Genomic DNA, 21,399 nt, shown 5'->3' on the forward strand with positions numbered 1-21,399 from the left:
TTGATCCCTGGGTCAGATATTTTTATATTTCCATATATATATGCTTTTTAATATCTTCATATCTTTGAGAGTTTGCTTACATTTATCAAACATATGTTAACAACTACTGGGTTCTCTATGCAAGGTAATGATCCTTAAAACACATTGAGTATATTCTCCCCTCTCGTAGCTCTTAAAATATGGTAGAGATTATAAACATAACATACAAGTATCGATAATACAAACAGCATTACCATGGGTAAAATATTGTGTGTGTGTGTGTGTGTTAGTTGCTCAGTCGTCTTCGATTATTTGAGATCCCATGGACCTCCAGGCCCCTATTTGAGCCCTCCAGGCTCCTCTGCCCATGGAATTCTTCAGGCAAGAATACTGGAGTGGGTAGCCATTTCTTTCTCCAGGTGAAACATTATAAGAGTTTAACTGGTCAAAGCAGGATAAGCACTAAATGACTTGGCCCAAAACATCAGCTTTGTAACCTATGATCCAAGTTCTGGCTGAATGGCCTTAAGAGTTATTCCATATTCTGGACCTTCTGTATTGCCTGCACACATTAATCCAGAAATGTGCAAAATATAACATGCTGTTTTCCTCCTTTGAGCCATCTCCCAAACCCCTACAGTTTCCCTGTCTCTTTTACAATGAAGAAAATCAACAGTGGGTTAAGATTTCAGTGACTATTAGAACACAGTTCCTTTGTTCCCTTCTTAAGGACGTTCTCAGTACTGACATCAACACAGTTTCTAATGTTAATGCCATTATCAACAGTGTTAAGGGTAATATATTCTAATAAAAAGAATAAAAAATGGATTAAAAAAAAAAGCAGAGTAGGAATTCTGACCAAAATAAGTTATGAAGGAGGCAACTGAACTGGGATTTAAAGAACAGATAAAATTTGGACAACATAGAGGAGAATTTATGGACAAAATGGGGAAAAAAAGTTAAACTTGGAAAAGAGTGATCAAGCCAACCTGACTGGATCTCAGGGAACATGTTTTGGGCAGATGAATAAAAGAGCAATTTGATTGGAACCATATTGTCGAGAAATTTGAATACCAGCTTAATGAGTTTGCACTTAAGTTGACTGGCTCTGGGCAGCCCCTCAAGCCTTTAGATCAGGGGAATAGCATGAACAGAAATGTGTTTGCGCAAGATTATTTTGGCAGCAATGAGTCAGATGGATGATTAGGCATAAAGACAAGAATAAAGAGAACTTTTATTAGGCTGACTAGATAGATCGTGTACTAAGGATCTATAGCAAAGAGGTAGCAGCAGAAAGTGAAGAAAACAGCACCATATTCTCTTTCCTTGACCTGGGCACCTGCTTCTCTGGGTCCATCTCTTCTTTTAGCCTCCTTGAGTTCTTCTCTTTCTCTGTCCACACTACTGCAAGGATCAGATATCAAATTATGGAAAGGAGGAGAGGTTGAAAGTCACAGTATCTAAGGAATAGTGAGGTTATAACAGAAGTAGGTATTTCTGATGTTTTCTTTGGTTGTTGAGTTTATGTTTTTGGTGGAATGTCAAAGTGAAGATGACCAGAGTCCACTGGAAATAAGAAACTGAGCAGACATTAAAGTTTCAAAATTTCTGGTCTGAATGTCCTTCCCTCTCCTCTTTATCTTCTCTCTCTCTTACATTCTTCACCCAAATCTCTTTAAAATGTATTTTGTATTGTCTTCAGCTTTCTTTAAGCTCTTAATACATTGTTATCTAATTTGCATATCACTCCATTAAAACTGCTTTCAACCAGGTCACCATGGCTTCCATATCTCCAAACCCAACCAACATTGTTTAGATCTTATTTTACTGACCATTTATGCCATATTTGACGTTGTTAGCCACTCTTTTCTCTTTAATAGTCTCTCTTTCCTTGATCTAGGAACCTGCTTCTCTCGGTCCAACTCTTCTTTTAGTCTCCTTGAGTTCTTCTCTTTCTCTATCCATACTACTGCCTGACCCAATGCTCTTCCCAATCTAAGTTATAGAATCCATGGAGGCAGAGACTGTCTTATTCACTACTTCAACCACTGAGCATTTAACAGCATCTGTCAGGACTTCCTTGGTGGTCCGGTGGTTAATAATCTGCAATTCCACTGCAGGGCCATGGGTTTGATCCCTGATCAGAGAACTAAGATTCTGCATGGGGTAATCTGTGGCCAAATATAAACTAAAAATAAATTTAGGTAAGCATCTTTAAAAAAACAAAATAAAAAATAAAAGTGCCTGCCATGTAGCAGGTACTCATAAGTATTTATTGAATAAATGAATATGTGAATGAATCATTTCTTTTTTTGAAAAAGGCTTTATTTATTTAGAGCAGTTTCAATTTCAGAGCAGAATTGAGAGTAAAATGCAAAGATTCCCCTTATATCTCCTGCCACACACATCCATGGCCTCCCCCATCAGCAGCATCTCCACGAGAGTGGTAGATTTGTCACAGCCGATTAGGCTACATTAAAATGTCATAACCAACCAAACTCTATAGTTTACATCATAGCTCACTCTTGGTGTTCTACAATATATGGCTTTGGACAATGAGTAATGGCATAAATCTATTGTTATGGTATTCCAGGATTTTCACTGCCCTTAAATTCCTCTGTGTTCTGCCTGTGAATGAATCAATTAATGAATGAATGAGTAAGTCTTCAATAACAGGATCTTTTCTTATGTTTGACAGTTATGTGTTTGTTGAGGATTTGGCATGTTTTATCTCTAGCCTGGACCTCTCCATGATTCAGATGCTTGCTGGATATAACTATTTGAATATCCTCATAAGTACTGCAGGCCTGGAGTTTGAGCAAGCTCCAGGAGTTGGTGATAGACAGGGAAGCCTGGTGTGCTGCAGTCCATGGGGTTGCAAAGAGTCAGAGATGACTGAGCAACTGAACTGAACTGAACTGACTGCAGTCTTCACTTAGTCAAAACTGAATTTGTCATCTTCCCTCGCTGTGTCACGTTCTTCCCACGAAAACACTATTTTACTGAATAGCTATGTTCATTCAGTCTCTGGTCTTTGCCGATCATACCTCCCACCCTGTATTTGGAGCCTGTGTTCTCCTTCACTCTTCTTTTTACTTTCTATTACATCAGTTTATTCAGGCACCATCAAAATATTTGTAGAGACACAAAAAATACAAGTGATACTTCTGAAGGAAGACAGTAATCAACAATAATGAGTTCATAAATGTAAGGGAAAGGGTTAGTGGCTCAATTATGTCCAACTCTTTGGGACCCTATGAACTGTAGCCCACCAGGCTCCTCTGTCGATGGAATTCTCCAGGCAAAAATACTGGAGTGAGTATCCATTCTCTTCTTCAGGGGATCTTCCTGACCCAGGGATTGAACCTAGGTCTCCTTCACTGCAGGCAGATTCTTTACTGTCTAAGCTATGAGGGAGGTCCCTTAACAGCAATGAAAACTCAGTGTTGCCACTGGTGAGGCTCCGTGATAGAGGTCTGATTTAGCCAGTCCCACAGCCATGGCCATTACACGTTGTTTTATTATCCAGTTAATACTTCCATCTTTATTAAATAGATTGAAGTATTTTCTGTGTCTATAGCTGCCTGAATCTTTTGTTGCTCCTGCAGTATTATTATTGATTCAATTAATGTACTGATGGTGTAATGCACAAAATTGACTTTTCCTCTGCTCTTTCCATTTTGTTCCTCGCTTAGACTCTTGGCACCTTTGGCATAAATATTGTCAGTACCTTCTTAATAGGTTTCCCTTCACTATTTCTTATTCACTTTCTAGATTGGTATGACAATGATGGATTTAAAATAGACATTTGACCATGACACCTCCTTCTTAAAAAACTCTTCAATATTCCCCCATATTACAAGAACAAAATCAAGACATTTAAATGTGTAGTTTTTATGACCAGGCCACTACCTGCTTCTCCATTCCCTTTTCTAGCACATTCCCACCCTAGTCTCTACCATTTCAATACCCAACTATACACAGTATGAGGACATGATTTTATCATGTCACGTGGGCTAATTCTCTGCATAGAATGCCAGCCCCGCTCAGGCCCTTTTCTCTTAGGCTCACCCAACCAACTCCTCCTCATATTCGTGAATCAGTTCCAGCAGCTTATCCTTCAGAAAGGCTCCCTGGAATCTCCAAATTGTCCTAACTACTCCTCTAAAGCTTCCCAGGTCACACAGTGGTAAAGAATATGCCTACCAATGCAGGAGATGCAGGAGACTCAAGTTTGATCCCTGGGTCAGGAACCCCTGGAGTAGGAAGTGGCAACCCAGTCCAGTAGTCTTGCCTGGAAAATCCCATGGACAGAGGATCCTGGCAGGCTACAATCCATAGGGTCTCAAAGAGTCGGACACGACTGAGCACGGACAGAGTTTCTGCTAAAATCCCATGAAACTGACCACTTTAGAGTGCATGTGATGTATTTCTGTGTCTGTTTCACCTTTACCCTACTAGACCATGAGCTTATGCAAGGCAGGAACCATGACTTATTCATCTTTGTGTCCCAAAGGTCTACAGTAGGTCTCTGGTACCTCGAAGACATTCAGAAAGTGTTTGAGGAATTTACTCATTCCCAAAACTCTGTCTGAAGATGCCTGAGTCCCTTCAGCAGTTCTTCCCCCACCTGGACAGAAGCTGCTGGTTTGCACTGTAAAATAGGATTAAATCAAATCCTTCTGTGAAGAGTTTTGGTGAGAAAGATATAAGCTGTGTATAAAATAGACCAATAATAAGGTCTTAGTGTATTTCACAGGGAGCTATATTCAATATACTATAATAAACCATAATGGAAAAGAATATGAAAATATACATACATTGTATATATAAAATACATAATTGAATCACTTTGCTGTATACCAGAGACTAACATAATATTGTAAGTTAACTATACTTCAGTTAAAAAAAAAAAGATGCTTTTTTAAAGAAAGATATAGAAGGTTACACTAATGCATTTCCTGGTACCGTTGAACTATTTGTAGCAACCTGTCCATACAAAAAACTCCAATTAGCTACAGATCCACAAGTACTTCTTTCCCAGTTTGTTGTTTATAGTCTTATGAAAGCCTGATTTAAAAGTTCTAGTTCCACCAAGAGACACATTTGGGAAGAAAAACAAGTGCTTGTTGCTTCCAGTGTCTCTGCAGGTTTTACGACCTCTAACGAACGCTTTAACTTTGTTTACGATTTATTCTCTACAAAGCCCTGTTGATGACTTCCCAGAGCTGCTCACGCTTCTTTAGAATCTGCTGGTTGTTTCCCACCAGTGACAGACCTACCTACTCCAAATGAACTCTTGGAACCTCTGTGGAAAGATTATTTATGTGCCACACCGAAAACAAGCACCCTGCTCCATTGGCAGGTCTGTGGTGACAACTCTTAGATAAACATTTTCTCCTCAGTTTCAGTTCAGTGGCTCAGTCGTGTCTGACTCTTTGCAACCCCATGAATCACAGCATGCCAGGACTCCCTGTCCATCACCAACTCCCAGAGTCCACCCAAACCCATGTCCGTCGAGTCAGTGATACCATCCAACCAGCTCATCCTCTGTCGTCCCCTTCTCCTCCTGCCCTCAATCTTTCCCAGCATCAGGGTCTTTTCCAATGAGTCAACTCTTCGCATGAGGTGGCCAGAGTATTGGAGTTTCAGCGTCAGCATCAGTCCTTCCAATGAACACCCAGGACCGATCTCCTTTAGGATGGACTGGTTGGATCTCCTTGCAGTCCAAGGGACTCTCAACAGTCTTCTCCAACACCACAGTTCAAAAGCATCAATTCTTCTGCATTCAGCTTTCTTTATACTCCAACTCTCACATCCACACATGACCACTGGAAAAACCATAGCCTTGACTAGATGGACCTTTGTTGGCAAAATAATGTCTGTGCTTTTTAATATTCTGTCTAGGATGGTCATAACTTTCCTTCCCAGGAGTAAGCATCTTTTAATTTCATGGCTGCCATCACCATCTGCAGTGATTTTGGAGTCCTACACTTTCAAAAATTCAGTCCAAATTTTACTAGGATTATTATTCAAGTTTTTGGGATAATTTTTTTAAAAAAGAAAAAGAACATCAACCAAAACTATCCTCTTTTTTTTAGTGTTTTCTTAAATTGAGGTATATTTAAAAGTTTGGCATTGAACAAACTGAGGCTTTTAATATACTCAAAAAATACCATACAATGTGACTGTGCCCTTCAGAAGAGGATCCCAATGTTTAGAAATGATAATCAGTTCCTGTGTCCTGTAGGGGTGGTCTGGGAGTGAACAGACATACTTACACAATGGACATGGGTTTCACGGATTCCTGCCCGTTGGTCTCTGTGGCTCTGTGTAGACCCATTAGGAGGCCCTTTTATGTCTGCAGTTAAGACTTCTCCTTGACACTGGGAAATGTGAACCAACTGCAGATCTTCTGATACTTTCTTTTATTTAAGATCTAGAATTTCATCTGTTTGTTTTAGTGCCTAATTTATGATAGGCACTAGAATCTGATGAAATTATTATTATCATCCCTGTGTGCACTTAGTCACTCAGTCGTGTCTGACTCTTTGCGAGCCCATAGACTGAAGCCCACCAGGCTCTTCTATCCATGGGATTTTCCAGGCAAGAATACTGGAGTGAGTTGCCATGCCCTCACCCAGGGGATCTTCCTGACCCAGGGATCGAACCCAGGTCTCCATCACTGCAGGGGGATTCTTTACTGTCTGAGTCACCAGGGAAGCCCATTATCGACCCTGCATTATCAATAAAGAAACTAAAGTTCCATGAGCCTGATTCTGATGTCTAGACTTTCAGAACTATAGAGTCACAAACATCTAACTCATACCCAGCATTCTCCAGGCTAGAATACTGGAGTGGGTAGCCTTTCCCTTCTCCAGGAGATCTTCCCAACCCAGGGATCAAACTCAGGTCTCCTGCATTGCAGGCGGATTCTTTACCAGCTGAGCCACAAGGGAAGCCCAAGAATGCTGGAGTGGGTAGGCTACCCCTTCTCCAGCAGATCTTCTCAACCCAGGAATTGAACCGGGTTCTCCTGTGCTGCACGCGGATTCTTTACCAACTGAACTAAGAGGGAAGCCCATATCCAGTATGGCCGACTCCAAAGCTACCTTTTCTACCTTATTATAGTGACTTTCTACAGTATTTACTCTGAAAAAAGCCTGTTTTTACTCCTATATTCTACCTACTCTAATGCTCCTCATTAAATAAAGCCAAAGAAAACAAAAAATGTTTTTCCTAAACAATTTCTCTCTCCCCTAGCACTATTTAATCAAACCCCCATCTTATTTCTCAAGATTTAACCTAGACATGACATATTTTGGGTTTTCCCAGTTGGTGCAGTAGTGAGAAGGAAAAGGCAACCCGCTCCAGTATTCTTGCCTGGAGAATCTTGCCCAGAGACAGAAAAACCTGGTGGGCTGCTGTCTGTGGGATCACACAGAGTCGGACACAACTGAAGCAACTTAGCAGCAGCAGTAGTGAAGAATTCACCTGCCAGTGTGGGAGGTACAAGAGATGCGGGTTGGATCCCTGGGTCAGGAAGATCTGCTGGAGTAGGAAATGGCAACCTACTCCATTATTCTTGCCTGGGAAATTCCATGGACAAATAAGCCTGGTGTGCTATAGTCCATGGGATCCCAAAGAGTCAGACATGACTGAATGACTGAGCACACACACAGACACACACACACACACACATGTATGACATATTTTGGCAAAGAAATTTCAGAATTAGCCCATACAGCAAATTTCCACTGTAAGAACATGTTTAGAAATAAGCTGAAATAATAAGTGGAAATATGAGTTGACAGTTATATGGGAGAGAAAAGAGTGCAGCATTTGCTATATTTATGGAATGCATCAGTCTGTAAAAATAGTTCAGGCCAACTATTTAAACGTGACTGAGAAAAAATTAAAATGTTGTGTATGACAACTTGTCTGTGTGAGGACACAGCTTGTCTTAGCACTAGTGTGAAGTCCCTCCCCACTCGCCCAACCAAGCACTAACCAGGGCCGACCCTGCTTAGCTTCTGAGATCAAGTGAAATTCAGGGCATTCAGGGTGGTATGGCCATAGACAGCCCCCTACTCTCAATAGGACACTTACTGTTACCCTAATCCTGTGTTGAATAAACCGTGAGCCTGTCCTAAAATGGAATCTCAGATATTATTTGAATGTGTACCTCATTTTGAGTATTCTCCATCACTTCTATTTGAAGAAATAGAATTAGTCTAACTTTGACCCAACGGGATAGTAATAGAGTAGAGGCATCCCTTCACGCCTTTCACAATTATTCCTGGAAACCTGTTATAAGAAATGCACCTAGCCAAGCAAAGAATCAGAGCAGAGTACATAAAAATAAACTGATAAGGAAGGCAATAAATAAGATTTGCCAAATTTTAAAATATTTTTCTAAAGTATATATATATATATATATATAAATATATAAATGTATTTATTTTTGGCTGCACGGGGCCTTCACTGCTGTGCACGGCTTTCTCTAGTTGTGGTGAGCAGGGACTACTCTCTAGTTGCGGTGTGTGGGCTTCTCATTATTGTGGGCTCGAGGGCACGTGGGCTCGGTGGTTTCAGCTCACAGGTCCTGGAGTCCAGGCTCAGTAGTTACGGTGCATGGGCTCTGTTGCTCTGCAGCATGTGGGATCTTCCTGGACCAGGATTAGAACCCATGTCTCCTGCATTGGCAGGCAGATTCCCAAGCATTAGACCACCAGAGAAATCCTAAAGTATATATGTACCAAGTATATGGTAACCAATTAGCTTATAAAAACAAACCCCAGAGGCGAGAGGGCGTGTACTGAACAAATGATTTCTCCATGGTAGCCAAGATATTTAATATTGTAGCTGGTGCAAACTAAAACAACTTTAATGTTTTACAAAAAGCTGGGTTGTTAATTACAGGAATCTACCAGAATTAATTCAAAGGAGTATTGCCAAAATACTAACAAACAGAAAAGGAATGATGAAATCCATTGGTATGATACAGTGTCTGACTCATATAATAATCTACATCTGATACTCTTGGGGAACCTCAAAATTATATTGTAAGGTGACAACCCTTCTGGTTTACTGTTTCTGTTTTTCTTCTGGTGCCCCTTTTCTTGAGGAGAAAAATAATATGATTTTTCAAGGAAAATTCTTTCCAAAAACTGGAAAAATATATTAAAAAATATTTTCTCCCACTCTGGGATCCAGGGTCGGATTTTCTTTCCAGGGCATTATGCAAATAAATTCCCTTTACAGAAGGGAGGTTTCCTGTTTAAATATTTCCAGGAACCCTACACATGAGCGCTCCAGAGTTTGTTGGTGTAAGAAATAGAGAAATAATCAGGTATGCTTCATTTAAAGAGCCATGACCAACTGGAGAGGCTTCGGGAGGATGGCTTTTATGAAAGATCTTTGCTTCTTAGGGAATGTTATCACCACTTCACAAACTCTGCCTCCCATATACTGCATTCCTCAAGTCCAGAGCCACCTGGAGTAGCTGGCATTTCCTGTTCATCCTGTTCTGGGAAATGCGAGGGTTTGCCGGGAAAAGAGAGCAGCGAGGGAGGAGCTCCTGGCTCTGAGCACGGTTCTATCCACTGTGGTGTAGACACCAGGCTTCCAAGTTTCTAGAAAAATAACCAGAAAGTATTTAGACATGTTAAACATAAAAAGGACCCTGGTTGTGATTACAGTAGTGATTCTGATGGTTGTACAATTAGCAAAACCTTAGGAAGGAAACGTACATTGCTAGGTCGCTTTAGTCGTGTCTGACTCTGCAACCCCTTGGACTGTAGCCCGCCAGGCTCCTTTGTCCATGGAATTCTCCAGGCACGAATACTGGAGTGGGTTGCCATTTCCTCCTCCATGGGATCTTCCCGACCTGGGGATTGAACTCGTATCTCCTGCCTCTCCTGCATTTGCAGCCAGATTCTTTACCACTAGCACAACCTGGGCATTATGCAGCTTTAAAAATCCTTTGTGCTCACTTTCTTTCTCCTGGAGGAGAGGGATGGGAGAAGGGTGGGCGAGGCCCCACATAGGATGACATTTTCTCCTGCTTTCATAGTTCTCTCCCAGGCTTTCTCTCAAATAGTGTGAATTTTAAAACAATTAAATATGCAAAGGGAACTCACATTTTAAAATATCCTGTAGTTTCGATGATTTTTTTTTCAAGATTCTTTTTTTAAAGACAAATATTTTCTGTACTTTGGCATTTATGTATTTCATAAGTTTGAGTTGTGAAAAAAAAAAAAAAACCACAATCATTAGGTGATTAAGTCGTCAGTTGAGTAAATGTCAGCACTTCTGGATCTCAGCACTTTGGTGTAGTCAAAGCATTTTAAACAAAACAAAACAAAAATGCACACTAGTTATAAACAAAAAGGTTGATGACTACATTGAAATTAACTTCTATTCATATTCAGTTACCATTAAAATAGTCCCCAGTGAGAAAAGATATGTAATATAGAACCATAAAGGGCTCATATCCATAATATATAAAACATCTTCAAATCAACAAGGAAAGGATCAACTCAATAGAAAAATAGGCAAGTGACTTGAACGGAAACTTCAAAAAAGATGATATATAACTAGTTAATTGGGGAATTGGAGGTTAAACCACAATGAAATACTACCACATATTCATCAAAATGAATAAATTAGAAAGGCAGATAATACCAAGTGCTGGCCAGGATGTAAAGCATTGGGATCTCTCAAACAGTACAGATGCAAGTATACATTACTATTCATTTTAGAAAATAGCTTTGCCTTATCTCCCAAATAAACATCAAAATGCACGTCAAAAATATACATATCCTATAATTGAAAATTTCAATCCTAAATACATGCTCAATAGATACAGAGGCATGAGTTCCAAGAGAAATGAACAAGAGAGTTCATTGCAGCATTATTTTAATAACCAGAAACTGGAAACAACCTCAATATCCATCAGTAGTAAAATAAGATTTTGCATATTTATACAATGGGATACTATTACAGCAAGGAAAATGAACATATTACAGCTATATGCAATAATATGGATAACTCTTAAAAACAAAATAATTGAGATACACAAAAAAAACATTGTCTGTTTCCACTTACATCATTTTTTTTGTGCATCCCCACTGCATGTGGGATCTTAGTTCCCCAGCCAAGAACCAAACCCACACCACCTGCATTAGAAGCATGGAATCTTAACCACTGGACCACCAGGGAAGTCCCTACATAATATTTTTAAAAAGAAACTCAACTGTAACAGTGAGGTGAATTTTTAAGCAGTAAAGCTATAAAGAATGAAAATCGTCATTGTAAAAGTCAGGATAATGGTGAACGTTGGCAGAAAAATAACGGATTATAAAATGGACATGAACTTGAGCAAACTCTGGGAGATCATGGAGGACAGGGAAGCCTGGCATGCTGCAGTCCATGGGGTCGCAAAGAGTCATACACAACTTAGCTACTAAACAACAATAGAAAGATCTCAGAGGGGTTCAGACATTCTGGCAATATTCTATGTCTTTCCCTGAGTGGTGGTTCCACAGTTGTTTACTCTGTGACAATTTTCTGAGCTTTATATTTTCCATTTGGTGCTTTTCTCTGCACACACACACAAATGTGTGTTTTATTTCACATTAGAAATGTATGTAAATAAAACATAAATCTGATCCTCTAAGTGGCTCCCCTTGCCCTCAGGTTAGAATTTAATTACTTATCTTGACCTCAAGGTTCTTTGGGAATTTGCCCTGCCTACCCCATTGCCCTGATGGCTCTGATCCTAAAGAATCTGCTGCAATGCAGAAGACCTGGGTTTGATCCCTGGGTCAGGAAGATCCCCTGGAGAAGGAAATGGCAACCCACTCCAGTATCCTTGCCTGGGAAATCACAAAGATAGAGGAGTCTGGCCAGCTGCAGTCACTTTCCACCCCACTGTACATGTCTCTCTCCTACTGCACTTAACATTCACTGCTATAGTCGAGCTAACCTAACTGCAGCTTCTAGAACGGAACACCTATCATTTTTTTGCCTTTTGCAAGCACTGTTTGTTATTTAAAACTCCCATCCCATCCTCATTCATCTGACCAAGTCTTAGCCGTTGATTAGGAGCTGTCTCTTCCTGGAAGCATTTCTCCTCTTCCTTAGGTGACATACGGGTCTGTGATGATACTTGTCACCTTCTGTGGGATGTTCCTGTTTACTTCTCTGTGCCCCACAGGACAGTGCATTCCTCGAGGGCCAGAAACATTTACCTTTCTGTCTTTGGAGCTTGAGTTAGTGCCTGACTTGAGGTTAATAGTTCAGAAACATTTATTGATGACAGAACAGTGACAATTTTATCCTTTCTGTGTGATCCAGGTAGATAACAAACAACTGGATTTAAAGGGTGAAGACTTTGAAAGCATGGATGCCACCAAGTTAAGCCGTTTCATTGAGAGCAACAACCTCCGCTTGGTTACAGAGTACAACGCTATAGTAAGTAGCCCCTGTCTCTAGACCCAGAAGTCCTTTTGTCAGGGAGGGTAATTGCCTTCATAGGAGAAATCTTGTCCTCCAAGCATTCTGATCTTTTAATGAATAATAACAGTTGTTATTGTTGTTATTGTTGTTTAGTCACTAAGTCATGTCAGACTCTTTTGGAACCCCATGGACTGTAGCCCACCAGGCACCTCTGTCCATGGGATTTCCCAAGCAAGAGTACTGGACTGGATTGCCGTTTCCTTTTCCAGGGGATCTTCCCAACCCAGGGATCGAACCCAGGTCTCCTGCATTGCAGGTGGAGTCTTTACCAGCTGAGCCACAAGGGAAGCCCAAGAATACTGAAATGGGTAGCCTATCCCTTCTCCAGTGGATCTTCCCAACCCAGGAATCAAACCAGGGTCTCCTGCACTGCAGGTGGATTCTTTACCAACGGAGCTACCAGGGCAGCCCATAATAACAGTAACCACCATTAAATCAACTCAAAATTGTTTATATTGCCATCCCTACTACAACCCTTTAGATTGATAAACTTGTTTTTACCCAACAAAGAAAGAAATAGAAAAGTGAGATGACACGTTACATGACTAGTAAGAGAGTCAGAATGCAAAGTTGAGGTGACTAATCAAAAACTTCTGAGTTTGGTTGCAAGAGAGTTCAGTGAAGCAACTCTGATGTGACCAGCATTCTAGACCATGCTTCTCAAACAAGATGGCAAGCTTGCCACAATTGCAAAAATGCTGAAGGTCAATTTTTTTTCCTAAAGCATTAGAGACCAATATTTTTATAAAATACAAATGAGCTGTTTAAAAACACTGATCACATATTTGGATGTTGCAGCAATGTAAAATTTCTAAAAAGTTTTTACACACCTATTCTCATTTTCTGTGTCTACCTCCTTGCAGACTCATGACCAGCAGTTCTGTCGGGTACAATTGGCACTTGCCTAGACCCTCCTGGAGTCTCAGGTTTCTTTCTGGGTGTATTCCTTGGTTGTTGCATTCGGTCTACAACCTGGGTGAAGGTGTTGGTCCACCTGTCCAGATAATCTTCTGGCCTTCTAACACCTACAGCTTATAGAATTACCTTATATGTCCTACCTTTTACCTTCCCGAACTTACATCATTAGGTGATGGGAGTGTTGATTTCCAGTGATCTACCTCAGCTCCGAAATGCTGCATATTCTCTCATAACAGTACTTTATATGCACGTCATGCTTTTCAGAACTAACAAAACCCTTTTATGTCACTTTTTCATATAATACTCACATATTTTTTTGAGGTAGAAGAGAGGAGATTATTATGTCCATTTTATAGAGGAGGACTCTCAAGTTCCAAGCAACATTCAATATTACACAGTAAGTAGAAAAGACATCACTGAAGGCAGAAAATTTGATGATGCATGAAGTCATATTGTCTATTTCCATTTTATAGGAGAGGAAATGGGAGTTCAGAAAAGTGAAGTAACTTCCTCCAGCCCTACAACTTGTCATTTGAAGTTCAGTGACAGCCCTGTCCACTTGACCCAGCATTTTTCACGACTGATCTGTCTGACTGAGTCCTGTGGTTTTTCCGTTCCCCCACATAGCCTACAACAGAAAACATTTCTTTTCCTGTTGACCAAATTCCTGTCCGCCTCTCACACCATGTTTGTCTCCATAGAATGGTGATCCCATTTCCACTTCTGCTAAGATTTCAAACACATGCATCCCAGGGTCACTGGTAGCAATAATTTAAAAGGCATTGAAAAGTGCCTAGACCATTATCATTCTGGTCATTGTCTATAAGGCTACCAGGAGTGCATTGGGGACCAGAAAAGATGATCTTCCAGTGCCTGGTTTATGACCCAGGGTCCTGGAATTCCACAGGTGAATGAGGGCAGAGGCAAAGACTAGCCTTCCTAAGTTCTGATGATTGGGCCGTCTCTCATCTTATAGAACAATGACACATTTTGTTAAGTTCTACATTAGAGGTGACACCAACTCATATCAAGAAGAAATTAGGAAAGAATTTCTCCAGAGAACCAAGTTTTATCATGACTTTTTCATTTCCCAAAAGTAGTGTTTTTCTCTTTTTGAGACCTGCACACACTACTATGGTTATTTCTCATCTGTTTCTGGTGCAGAGGTTTGCACCAGTAGCAACTGGACAGAAATTCCAAGTCCCGTAGTTGACCTCCTGTGCACTGTTAATGCATACACTCAACATTTGGCTTCAAGATGAAAATTGGACTGTGTCTATTAGGATTAAACTCATCATTTCTGCAATGTTCAGTCTCTTCCTCTATCCTTCCACTATATCATTTGACTCTTTAGCTTTGGTTTCTTGACTCTCCCCAAGATTTATCCTCTATCTATTCTAGGAAGGTAGATCGCATGCTATAAATTTAAGAGATTGTCTCTTGTTTTGTTACTTAAATTTATAGCATGCAATCTACCTTCCTAGAATAGATAGAGGATAAATCTTGGGGAGAGTCCCCTGTTTTAAACTCCAGGGAGAAAGTTTCTGGAAAGAACTTATTGGATCCTCCTTGCCTACACGTCGGCCAGTAGAGCTGAAAATTCTCTACAGGGTAGTATGTAGCTTCTGCTGCTACTGCTAAGTCACCTCAGTCATGTCCGACTCTGTGTGACCCCATAGATGGAAGCCCATCAGGCTCCCCTGTCGCTGGGATTCTCAAGGCAAAAACACTGGAGTGGGTTGCCATTTCCTTCTCCAATGCATGAAAGTGAAAAGTGAAAGTGAGGTCGCTCAGTCATGTCCGACTCTTAGCAACCCCATGGACTGCAGCCTACCAGGCTCCTCCTTCCATGGGATTATTTAGTGATTCCCATTCCCATCATTCTGAGACTTTGTTCATTAACCTACAGCTCTCTCTGTGCACATGCTAGTTTTACAGCAATACTCTCTGTATTCAGAAGGGGGAGGTAAGAAGAAATGGGATTTTGTTTAAAATAGAGACAGTTGCAGCACTGTTTCTGAAAAGGGAAATGAAGGGGGCTAGAGTCATAGTTTTATAGTCTCCCTTCTCTCCTCCCTCTGCCTCACAGCTGTCTCCTCCACTCGACCATCCACAGCCTCAGGGGAAATCACCATCTCTAATCAGCAAAGAAAGGCCAAACTTCCCATCTCCTGAAGCAGTTATCTTATGGCTGACCTGAAATGAACTAACTCAACCGTGCTTAGGGCTGAGTTGATTTTGTTGAGGTTTTGTCATCAGCTGAATAGGAGTTTCATAGATAGCCTCATGTATAGAGTCTCATGTATAGAGTCTGTACTCTTTAAGTACAGACTCTTAAGTCACTCTGCCTGCTGAGAATTCCAGCTCATCACTTATGTGACTTTAGGAGATCTTGCACCTTAATGTCTTTATTTATAAAACTGGGACTTTGAGGATTAAATTAGTTATTATACATAAAGACCTGAAAACACTACCCAGCACATCATCAGCACTCAAAAGTGTACACTACTAAGAAGGATTCAAAATCCCATTTTAAGTGTATCTGGCTTCTCTTGGTTTTTTATTTGTTTTGCTTTGTTTTTTGCTGTGCTGTGTGGCCAGCAGGATCTTTGTTCCCTAATCAGGGAATGAACCCACACTTCCAACAGTGAAAGCTTGGAGTCCTAACCACCGGACCACCAGGGAATTCCCAAAATCTGACTGCCCTTGCCACATTTCAAAAGGAGTTGAAAGAAGTGACTAAAATATTCCATGGTATATTTGTTGTCTAATGATGCATAACAGTTTACTCCAAAATGTAACAACTTAGAACAGAAAAATAATTGATTATCTGATACAGTTTCTGTGGGTCAAGTTTGGGAGTGGCTAGGGATGGGGGCCTCTGATCCCAGGGGCTCATGTGAGGTTGCAGCCATTGGTCAGGGAGGTAATCATCTGAAGGTTTGATGGGGGCTGGAAGATTTCTTCCCAGATGATTCAGTCACCTGATTGGCAAGTCAGTGGTGGTTGTTAGCAGGAGAACTTAGTTCCTTCATAGGAACTACGTGAATCTCTTCCCAGGGCTGGTTGAGCGGACAGTATAAGAGAGTAAGTGATACAGGAGAGAACAAAGCAGATGCTACTATGTCTTCTATGACCTAACCCTTGGAGGTCACACTCCATCACTACTGCAGTATCCTTTTGGTTACTCAGCTCCACCCTGTTCAGTGTGGGGATGAGGGGTCTACTAAATTACATGAAAACTAGGAGAGTGAAACTGATCCAAAGCCATCTTGTAGGAATTGCCATTGGTATGATGGGTGGACAGCTATCATTTATGGTCCAGTGTGCCTAGTCACTGAGTTAACACTAATATTTTTTCCCCTCCTTTTCTCTTTCATTCTGCTTTAATACATTTCAATTTGCCAGACTGCAATTGGCCTATTCAATAGTATGATTCCGATTCATCTTCTACTGATTATGAACAAGGCCTCCTCGGAGTTTGAAGAAAACTTGCACAGATTTCAGGAGGCAGCTAAGCTCTTCCAGGGGAGGGTAAGTCTGGACGGGGAGATTCTCTTTTGAATACTCAGCTGTAGGACACCAGAAAAAGAGAGATGGGGCTAGGGAAGTGAGAGAAATGTGGAAAATAATTATGGTTAAGAGATAACGAAGTGAGAACTGGAATATAATAAATCCCATTACTCTGCCTTAAAACATAAGATGTATTTTAAACTGTTAAAGATGTATTTAATCATATCTTCCATTAGCAGTAAGTCTATTTCTTTTTTATTCATTGATGGTTGGACAAAAAATAGAGATCCAAAGAGACGGAACATAAAAATCACCTGTTAGTCATGATAGCTTCATATATCTATGCTGTGCCAAGTAGCTTCAGTTATGTCCGACTCCTGGTGACTCTATGGCCTGGTAGCCTGCCAGGCTCCTCGTCCATGGGATTTTCCAGCCAAGAATCCTGGAGTGGGTTGCCATGCCCTCTTCCAGGGGATCTTCCTGACCCAGGGATCAAACCCATGTCTCCTGAATTGCTGGAAGATTCTTTACCACTGAGCCACCAGGGAAGCCCCATGATTTATTTACTCCTCACTATAAACTCTGAAGTTTTAGACCTCAGGGCTTATTTCTCACATAAAACACATATCTTGTACCTATTACCCACTGGATAGGCAATAAATATTTTTCTTTCCCTTCCCCACTTTGTGCAGTTCTGCTTATGTCACTGAAATAGTAAAACTTCAACTACTTCAAGTCTACTGCATTGAACTAGAGACCCCAGTGATGAGGGCTGTTTGGTAAAAAAAAAAAATCTTTCTGGTGGTTGTTTCCCTAACACTGGAAGTTTTCAGTGTTACTAAATATAGATAACTCTCTAACTAGACTGTTATCAAGGAGATTTCCTCATTGGGCAAAAGGTTTGATTTAATAATATAAAATAGTTAACAATTATTTACCATCTGAGCCACCAGGGAAGCCCTATCAAGCACTTACTATCAGTTCAGTTCAGTTGCTCAGTGGTGTCTGACTCTTTGCGACCCCATGAATCACAGCACACCAGGCCTCCCTGTCCATTACCAACTCCTGGCACTCAGACTCATGTCCATCGAGTTGGTGATGCCATCCAGCCATTTCATCCTCTGTCGTCCCCTTCTCCTCTTGCCCCCAATCCGTCCCATCATCTTACTATATATGCTAAAAACTGTATTAGAAATATTATCTATTCTCTCATTCAGTCTCCCCCCAACAAAATCCAATGAGAACACTGAATCTCAGAGAGGCCAAGTAATGCACCCAAAGTCAGACAGCTAGAAAGTACTAGAGGCAACATTTAAAAAGAATACTTTCTCCCTTAGCTAATCATTAAACTGTCTTCCAATGCTTTGTTCTTAAAATTAAATTAAATAGACCTAAAACAATGCAAAGTAAAAGGAGAAATTCATTTTAATTCAATGAAGATTTAAATTGTGTGGCACAGACCCTGAATTCAATCAGTGTAAACTGCAACAATCACCAAGTGTCTCTTTCTTCCAAGGACCTCAGACAGATCTTTCTCTTTCAAATTTCCCCAACTGCAGATTCTTTTTATTCTAGTGGACAGTGGAGTGAAGCAAAATGAAAAGGCGATATCATTTTTCAAACTAAAGATGGCTGAACTGCCTGCTTTAGCAATTTACCAGACTCTGGATGATAAGTGGGATACATTGCCTATAACAGAAGTCTTAGTAGAGCAAGTGCAAAATTTTTGTGATGGATTCCTGAAAGGGAAGGGATTGGTAAGTATGAAACTGCAGGTAAAGCAAGTTGAGGTTTTTTCTCCCTCTCAGTTCAGTTCAGTTCTGTTGCTCAGTCATGTCCGACTCTGTGAAACTCCATGGACTGCAGAATGCCAGGCTTCCCTGTCCATCACCAACTCCCAGAGCTTGCTCAAACTCATGTCCATCGAATCAGATCCATTTTACCTCTCAGTCCCTTTAATTTTCTGTTGAATAAAAATTCTTTGACCTCCACTGGATTTGATTAAAAGTAAAGGAGTGGGAAGATATAGTGGTCAGGGTCGAGACTCTTTTTAGGATGTAATCATGGGAGTGAGTGAATGTCGCTCAGTCATGTCAGACTCTTTGTGACCCTATGCACTACAGTCCATGGGATTCTCCAGGCCACAATATTGGAGTGGGTAGCCTATCCCTTCTCCAGGGGATCTTCCAAACCCAAGGATCGAACCCACATCTCCCACATTGCAGGTGGATTCTCTACCAGCTAAGCTACAAGGGAAGCCCAAGAATACTGGAGTAGGTAGCCTATCGCTTCTCCCGGGGATCTTCCTGACCCAGGAATTGAACCGGGGTCTCCTGCATTGCAGGTGGATTCTTTACCAACTGAGCTATCAGGGAAGCCCATAGTCATGGGAAGCAAACCAAAATAGAACTCCAAAAGCACTTTGGGGAAGGTCTTGCATATTCAAAGGAGCTGAATTTTGGATTTTACCATTCTGTGTACAATATCGATGGGAAACGAGTCAAATTCATATGAGGAGTTCATGAGATAACAGTGGAAGATGGATTTAGGGTTTTCAAGAGGGATTAAATAGCTCAATTTGTTAGTCTCAGAGTTCAAAAACAAGATTGGGCTCCAGAGCTGAATATCCATGTCATGATGTTTTTCAGAGACAAAATCATGAAGCAAAAGAGAAGACGTCAAAGGTGGAACTCTGATTGCTTCCCTGTTTCTTCTGCATACAATCAAGTAACTACTTTATGCTGAATAAAAAGGAGTCAATAAAAAGACTCAAATCTCAGAGACATTAAATAACAGACTCACCAAGCTTCACACACACACACACACACACACACACACACACACACACACAACTCCAGTTTGTTCCTTAAAATCTCAATTACTCTACTTGCCCTTTCTTTAAAATTTTCTATATTCTCTACTACCCATCTGATTTTTCTCTTCTACATTCATACTGAAGGGACCCATACACTGGATGGAGGTTTTAAGAGAAACACTGTGCTCTTGCTGTAAAGTGGAGGGCAAGGGAAGTTGGGGAATGGGGAGCATTCTTAGAGGGAGACTGTTCTGATGGGTCATTTAATATTGAATTCATACTGCACGAGACTTACATACAACCTCTTGTAGAGCTGCCTAAGGGTTGAAACCCTACTCTTCATAAGCCCTTGTCCCTCTCTGACTCAGAGCCAAGGACACAAACATGGTTTTAAACACCTGTCTGGAATTGTCTTCATGCCAGAAGTCTAACGGTATTTCCAAGTCTCTGAACTCGGCAGAAACAGACCGTGTACAACTCTATGCTTGTTTCGCGTTCCTAACTCCCCATGTGAATCAACAACCACATGATAAATTAAAAGCCCTATCTTATAGGAAAAGGCTGGCATCTCTTTGCAGACCTAACCTCTTGTAAATACCCCCTGCCCAGCTCAGCAGAGTGGACCTCCCTCTTCAGTGCCTACTGTTCAGAGTCAGGCCATGAGCCACCTCTGTGTCACTGTTCCCTGTGGGTGGGATGGGAGCTGGTGGAGATCATCCTGCATGACCACTGGGATAAACATGGTAGTGGAGCTGGGGATTGAACTAGGTAAGAAGTTGGGGAAGGGGGGAAGAGAAGTGGGGTGCTTGGGCGCTGGGGGCAAGCTGGGGCTGACCGAGTGTGGGTTATTGCAGATGAGGGGTGTGATCCAGCCCATGTGGGACAGAGGGAGAGTTTGGCTGAGTGTCTCTGGCCCACAGGCTGTTACTGTCAACACACAAATGCTGCACTGTTCCCAGGAGGCCTTTGGCTCCGAAGGAAAGTGCCTAAGTGCTGAAGAGCTGAAAAACCACAGTGTATACCTAAGGGCTGGTCCAAGTGGGGAACAGACACTGAAAGACTTAGTTGTTCCTTTCTGGGGGGAAAACTCCATGGCCTGTGAGCTGGGAGTTGGCTGCTGGCTGGGAGTCCATGAAAGCAGCGGTGGAGGGCACGCCCCTCGGCAACATGAGACCAGCGGATTCCAAGGAGGCAGACCCATCCATCCACAGGGCTGCTGAAAACCACCCAAACAGTCTCCTGCTTGAGGCTGAAAAATATTCCTGGGATAGGCACATCCCAGAAGCTGCCCTTTGATCCTGCGAACCAGAACTTTTGATATTTACCATCAGGAAATTCTTCCTGATATCCTGCTGAGGTCCACTAACCACACAAGCTCGTTTCTTCTAACTTATACTGCATGGAAATTCCTAATGGCTGCCAATTACCATCTCTAAACAGTACTTTTAACTCCTTGCTGATTGCTCTTAAACCTTCCTAACCTGTCTTCTTTCCTCCATATTCGTCGTAATCCAAATTAAAAAAATTTCCAAGTCATTTGATTTTCTTTATTATTTCCTCTTTTCCTCTTATGTCAACATTCCCTCTCTTTTGCTTAAAAGAATGGGATTCCAAACCCTTGTTGGTATTTGGAGAATCCCAGAGACAGAGGA

The 21,399-nt window shown here is 41.3% G+C and overlaps 1 protein-coding gene across 3 annotated transcripts in view; it reads left to right on the plus strand.

The window, feature by feature from the left end:
- Positions 1 to 20,306, plus strand: part of ERP27 (endoplasmic reticulum protein 27) — a 26,579-nt gene extending 6,273 nt beyond the window's left edge. For 2 of the 3 annotated variants that reach the window (XM_086401906.1, XM_086401905.1), the window contains 4 exons: positions 12,340 to 12,456; positions 16,828 to 16,953; positions 18,492 to 18,689; positions 19,581 to 20,306. In XM_086401906.1, the coding sequence (XP_086258032.1) occupies positions 12,340 to 12,456; positions 16,828 to 16,953; positions 18,492 to 18,689; positions 19,581 to 19,628 (489 nt within the window). In that variant the 3' untranslated portion in view covers positions 19,629 to 20,306. Of the gene's footprint in view, positions 1 to 12,339; positions 12,457 to 12,710; positions 12,810 to 16,827; positions 16,954 to 18,491; positions 18,690 to 19,580 lie in introns of all 3 variants that reach the window. The other variant, XM_086401904.1, reaches the window with a different exon arrangement.
- The last annotated feature ends 1,093 nt before the right edge of the window (positions 20,307 to 21,399 follow it).

This window comes from Bos grunniens, chromosome 5, assembly GCF_055505025.1.
Source record: "Bos grunniens cultivar Pamir isolate PY7600 chromosome 5, Bosgru_T2T1.0, whole genome shotgun sequence".
NCBI lineage: Eukaryota > Metazoa > Chordata > Mammalia > Artiodactyla > Bovidae > Bos > Bos grunniens.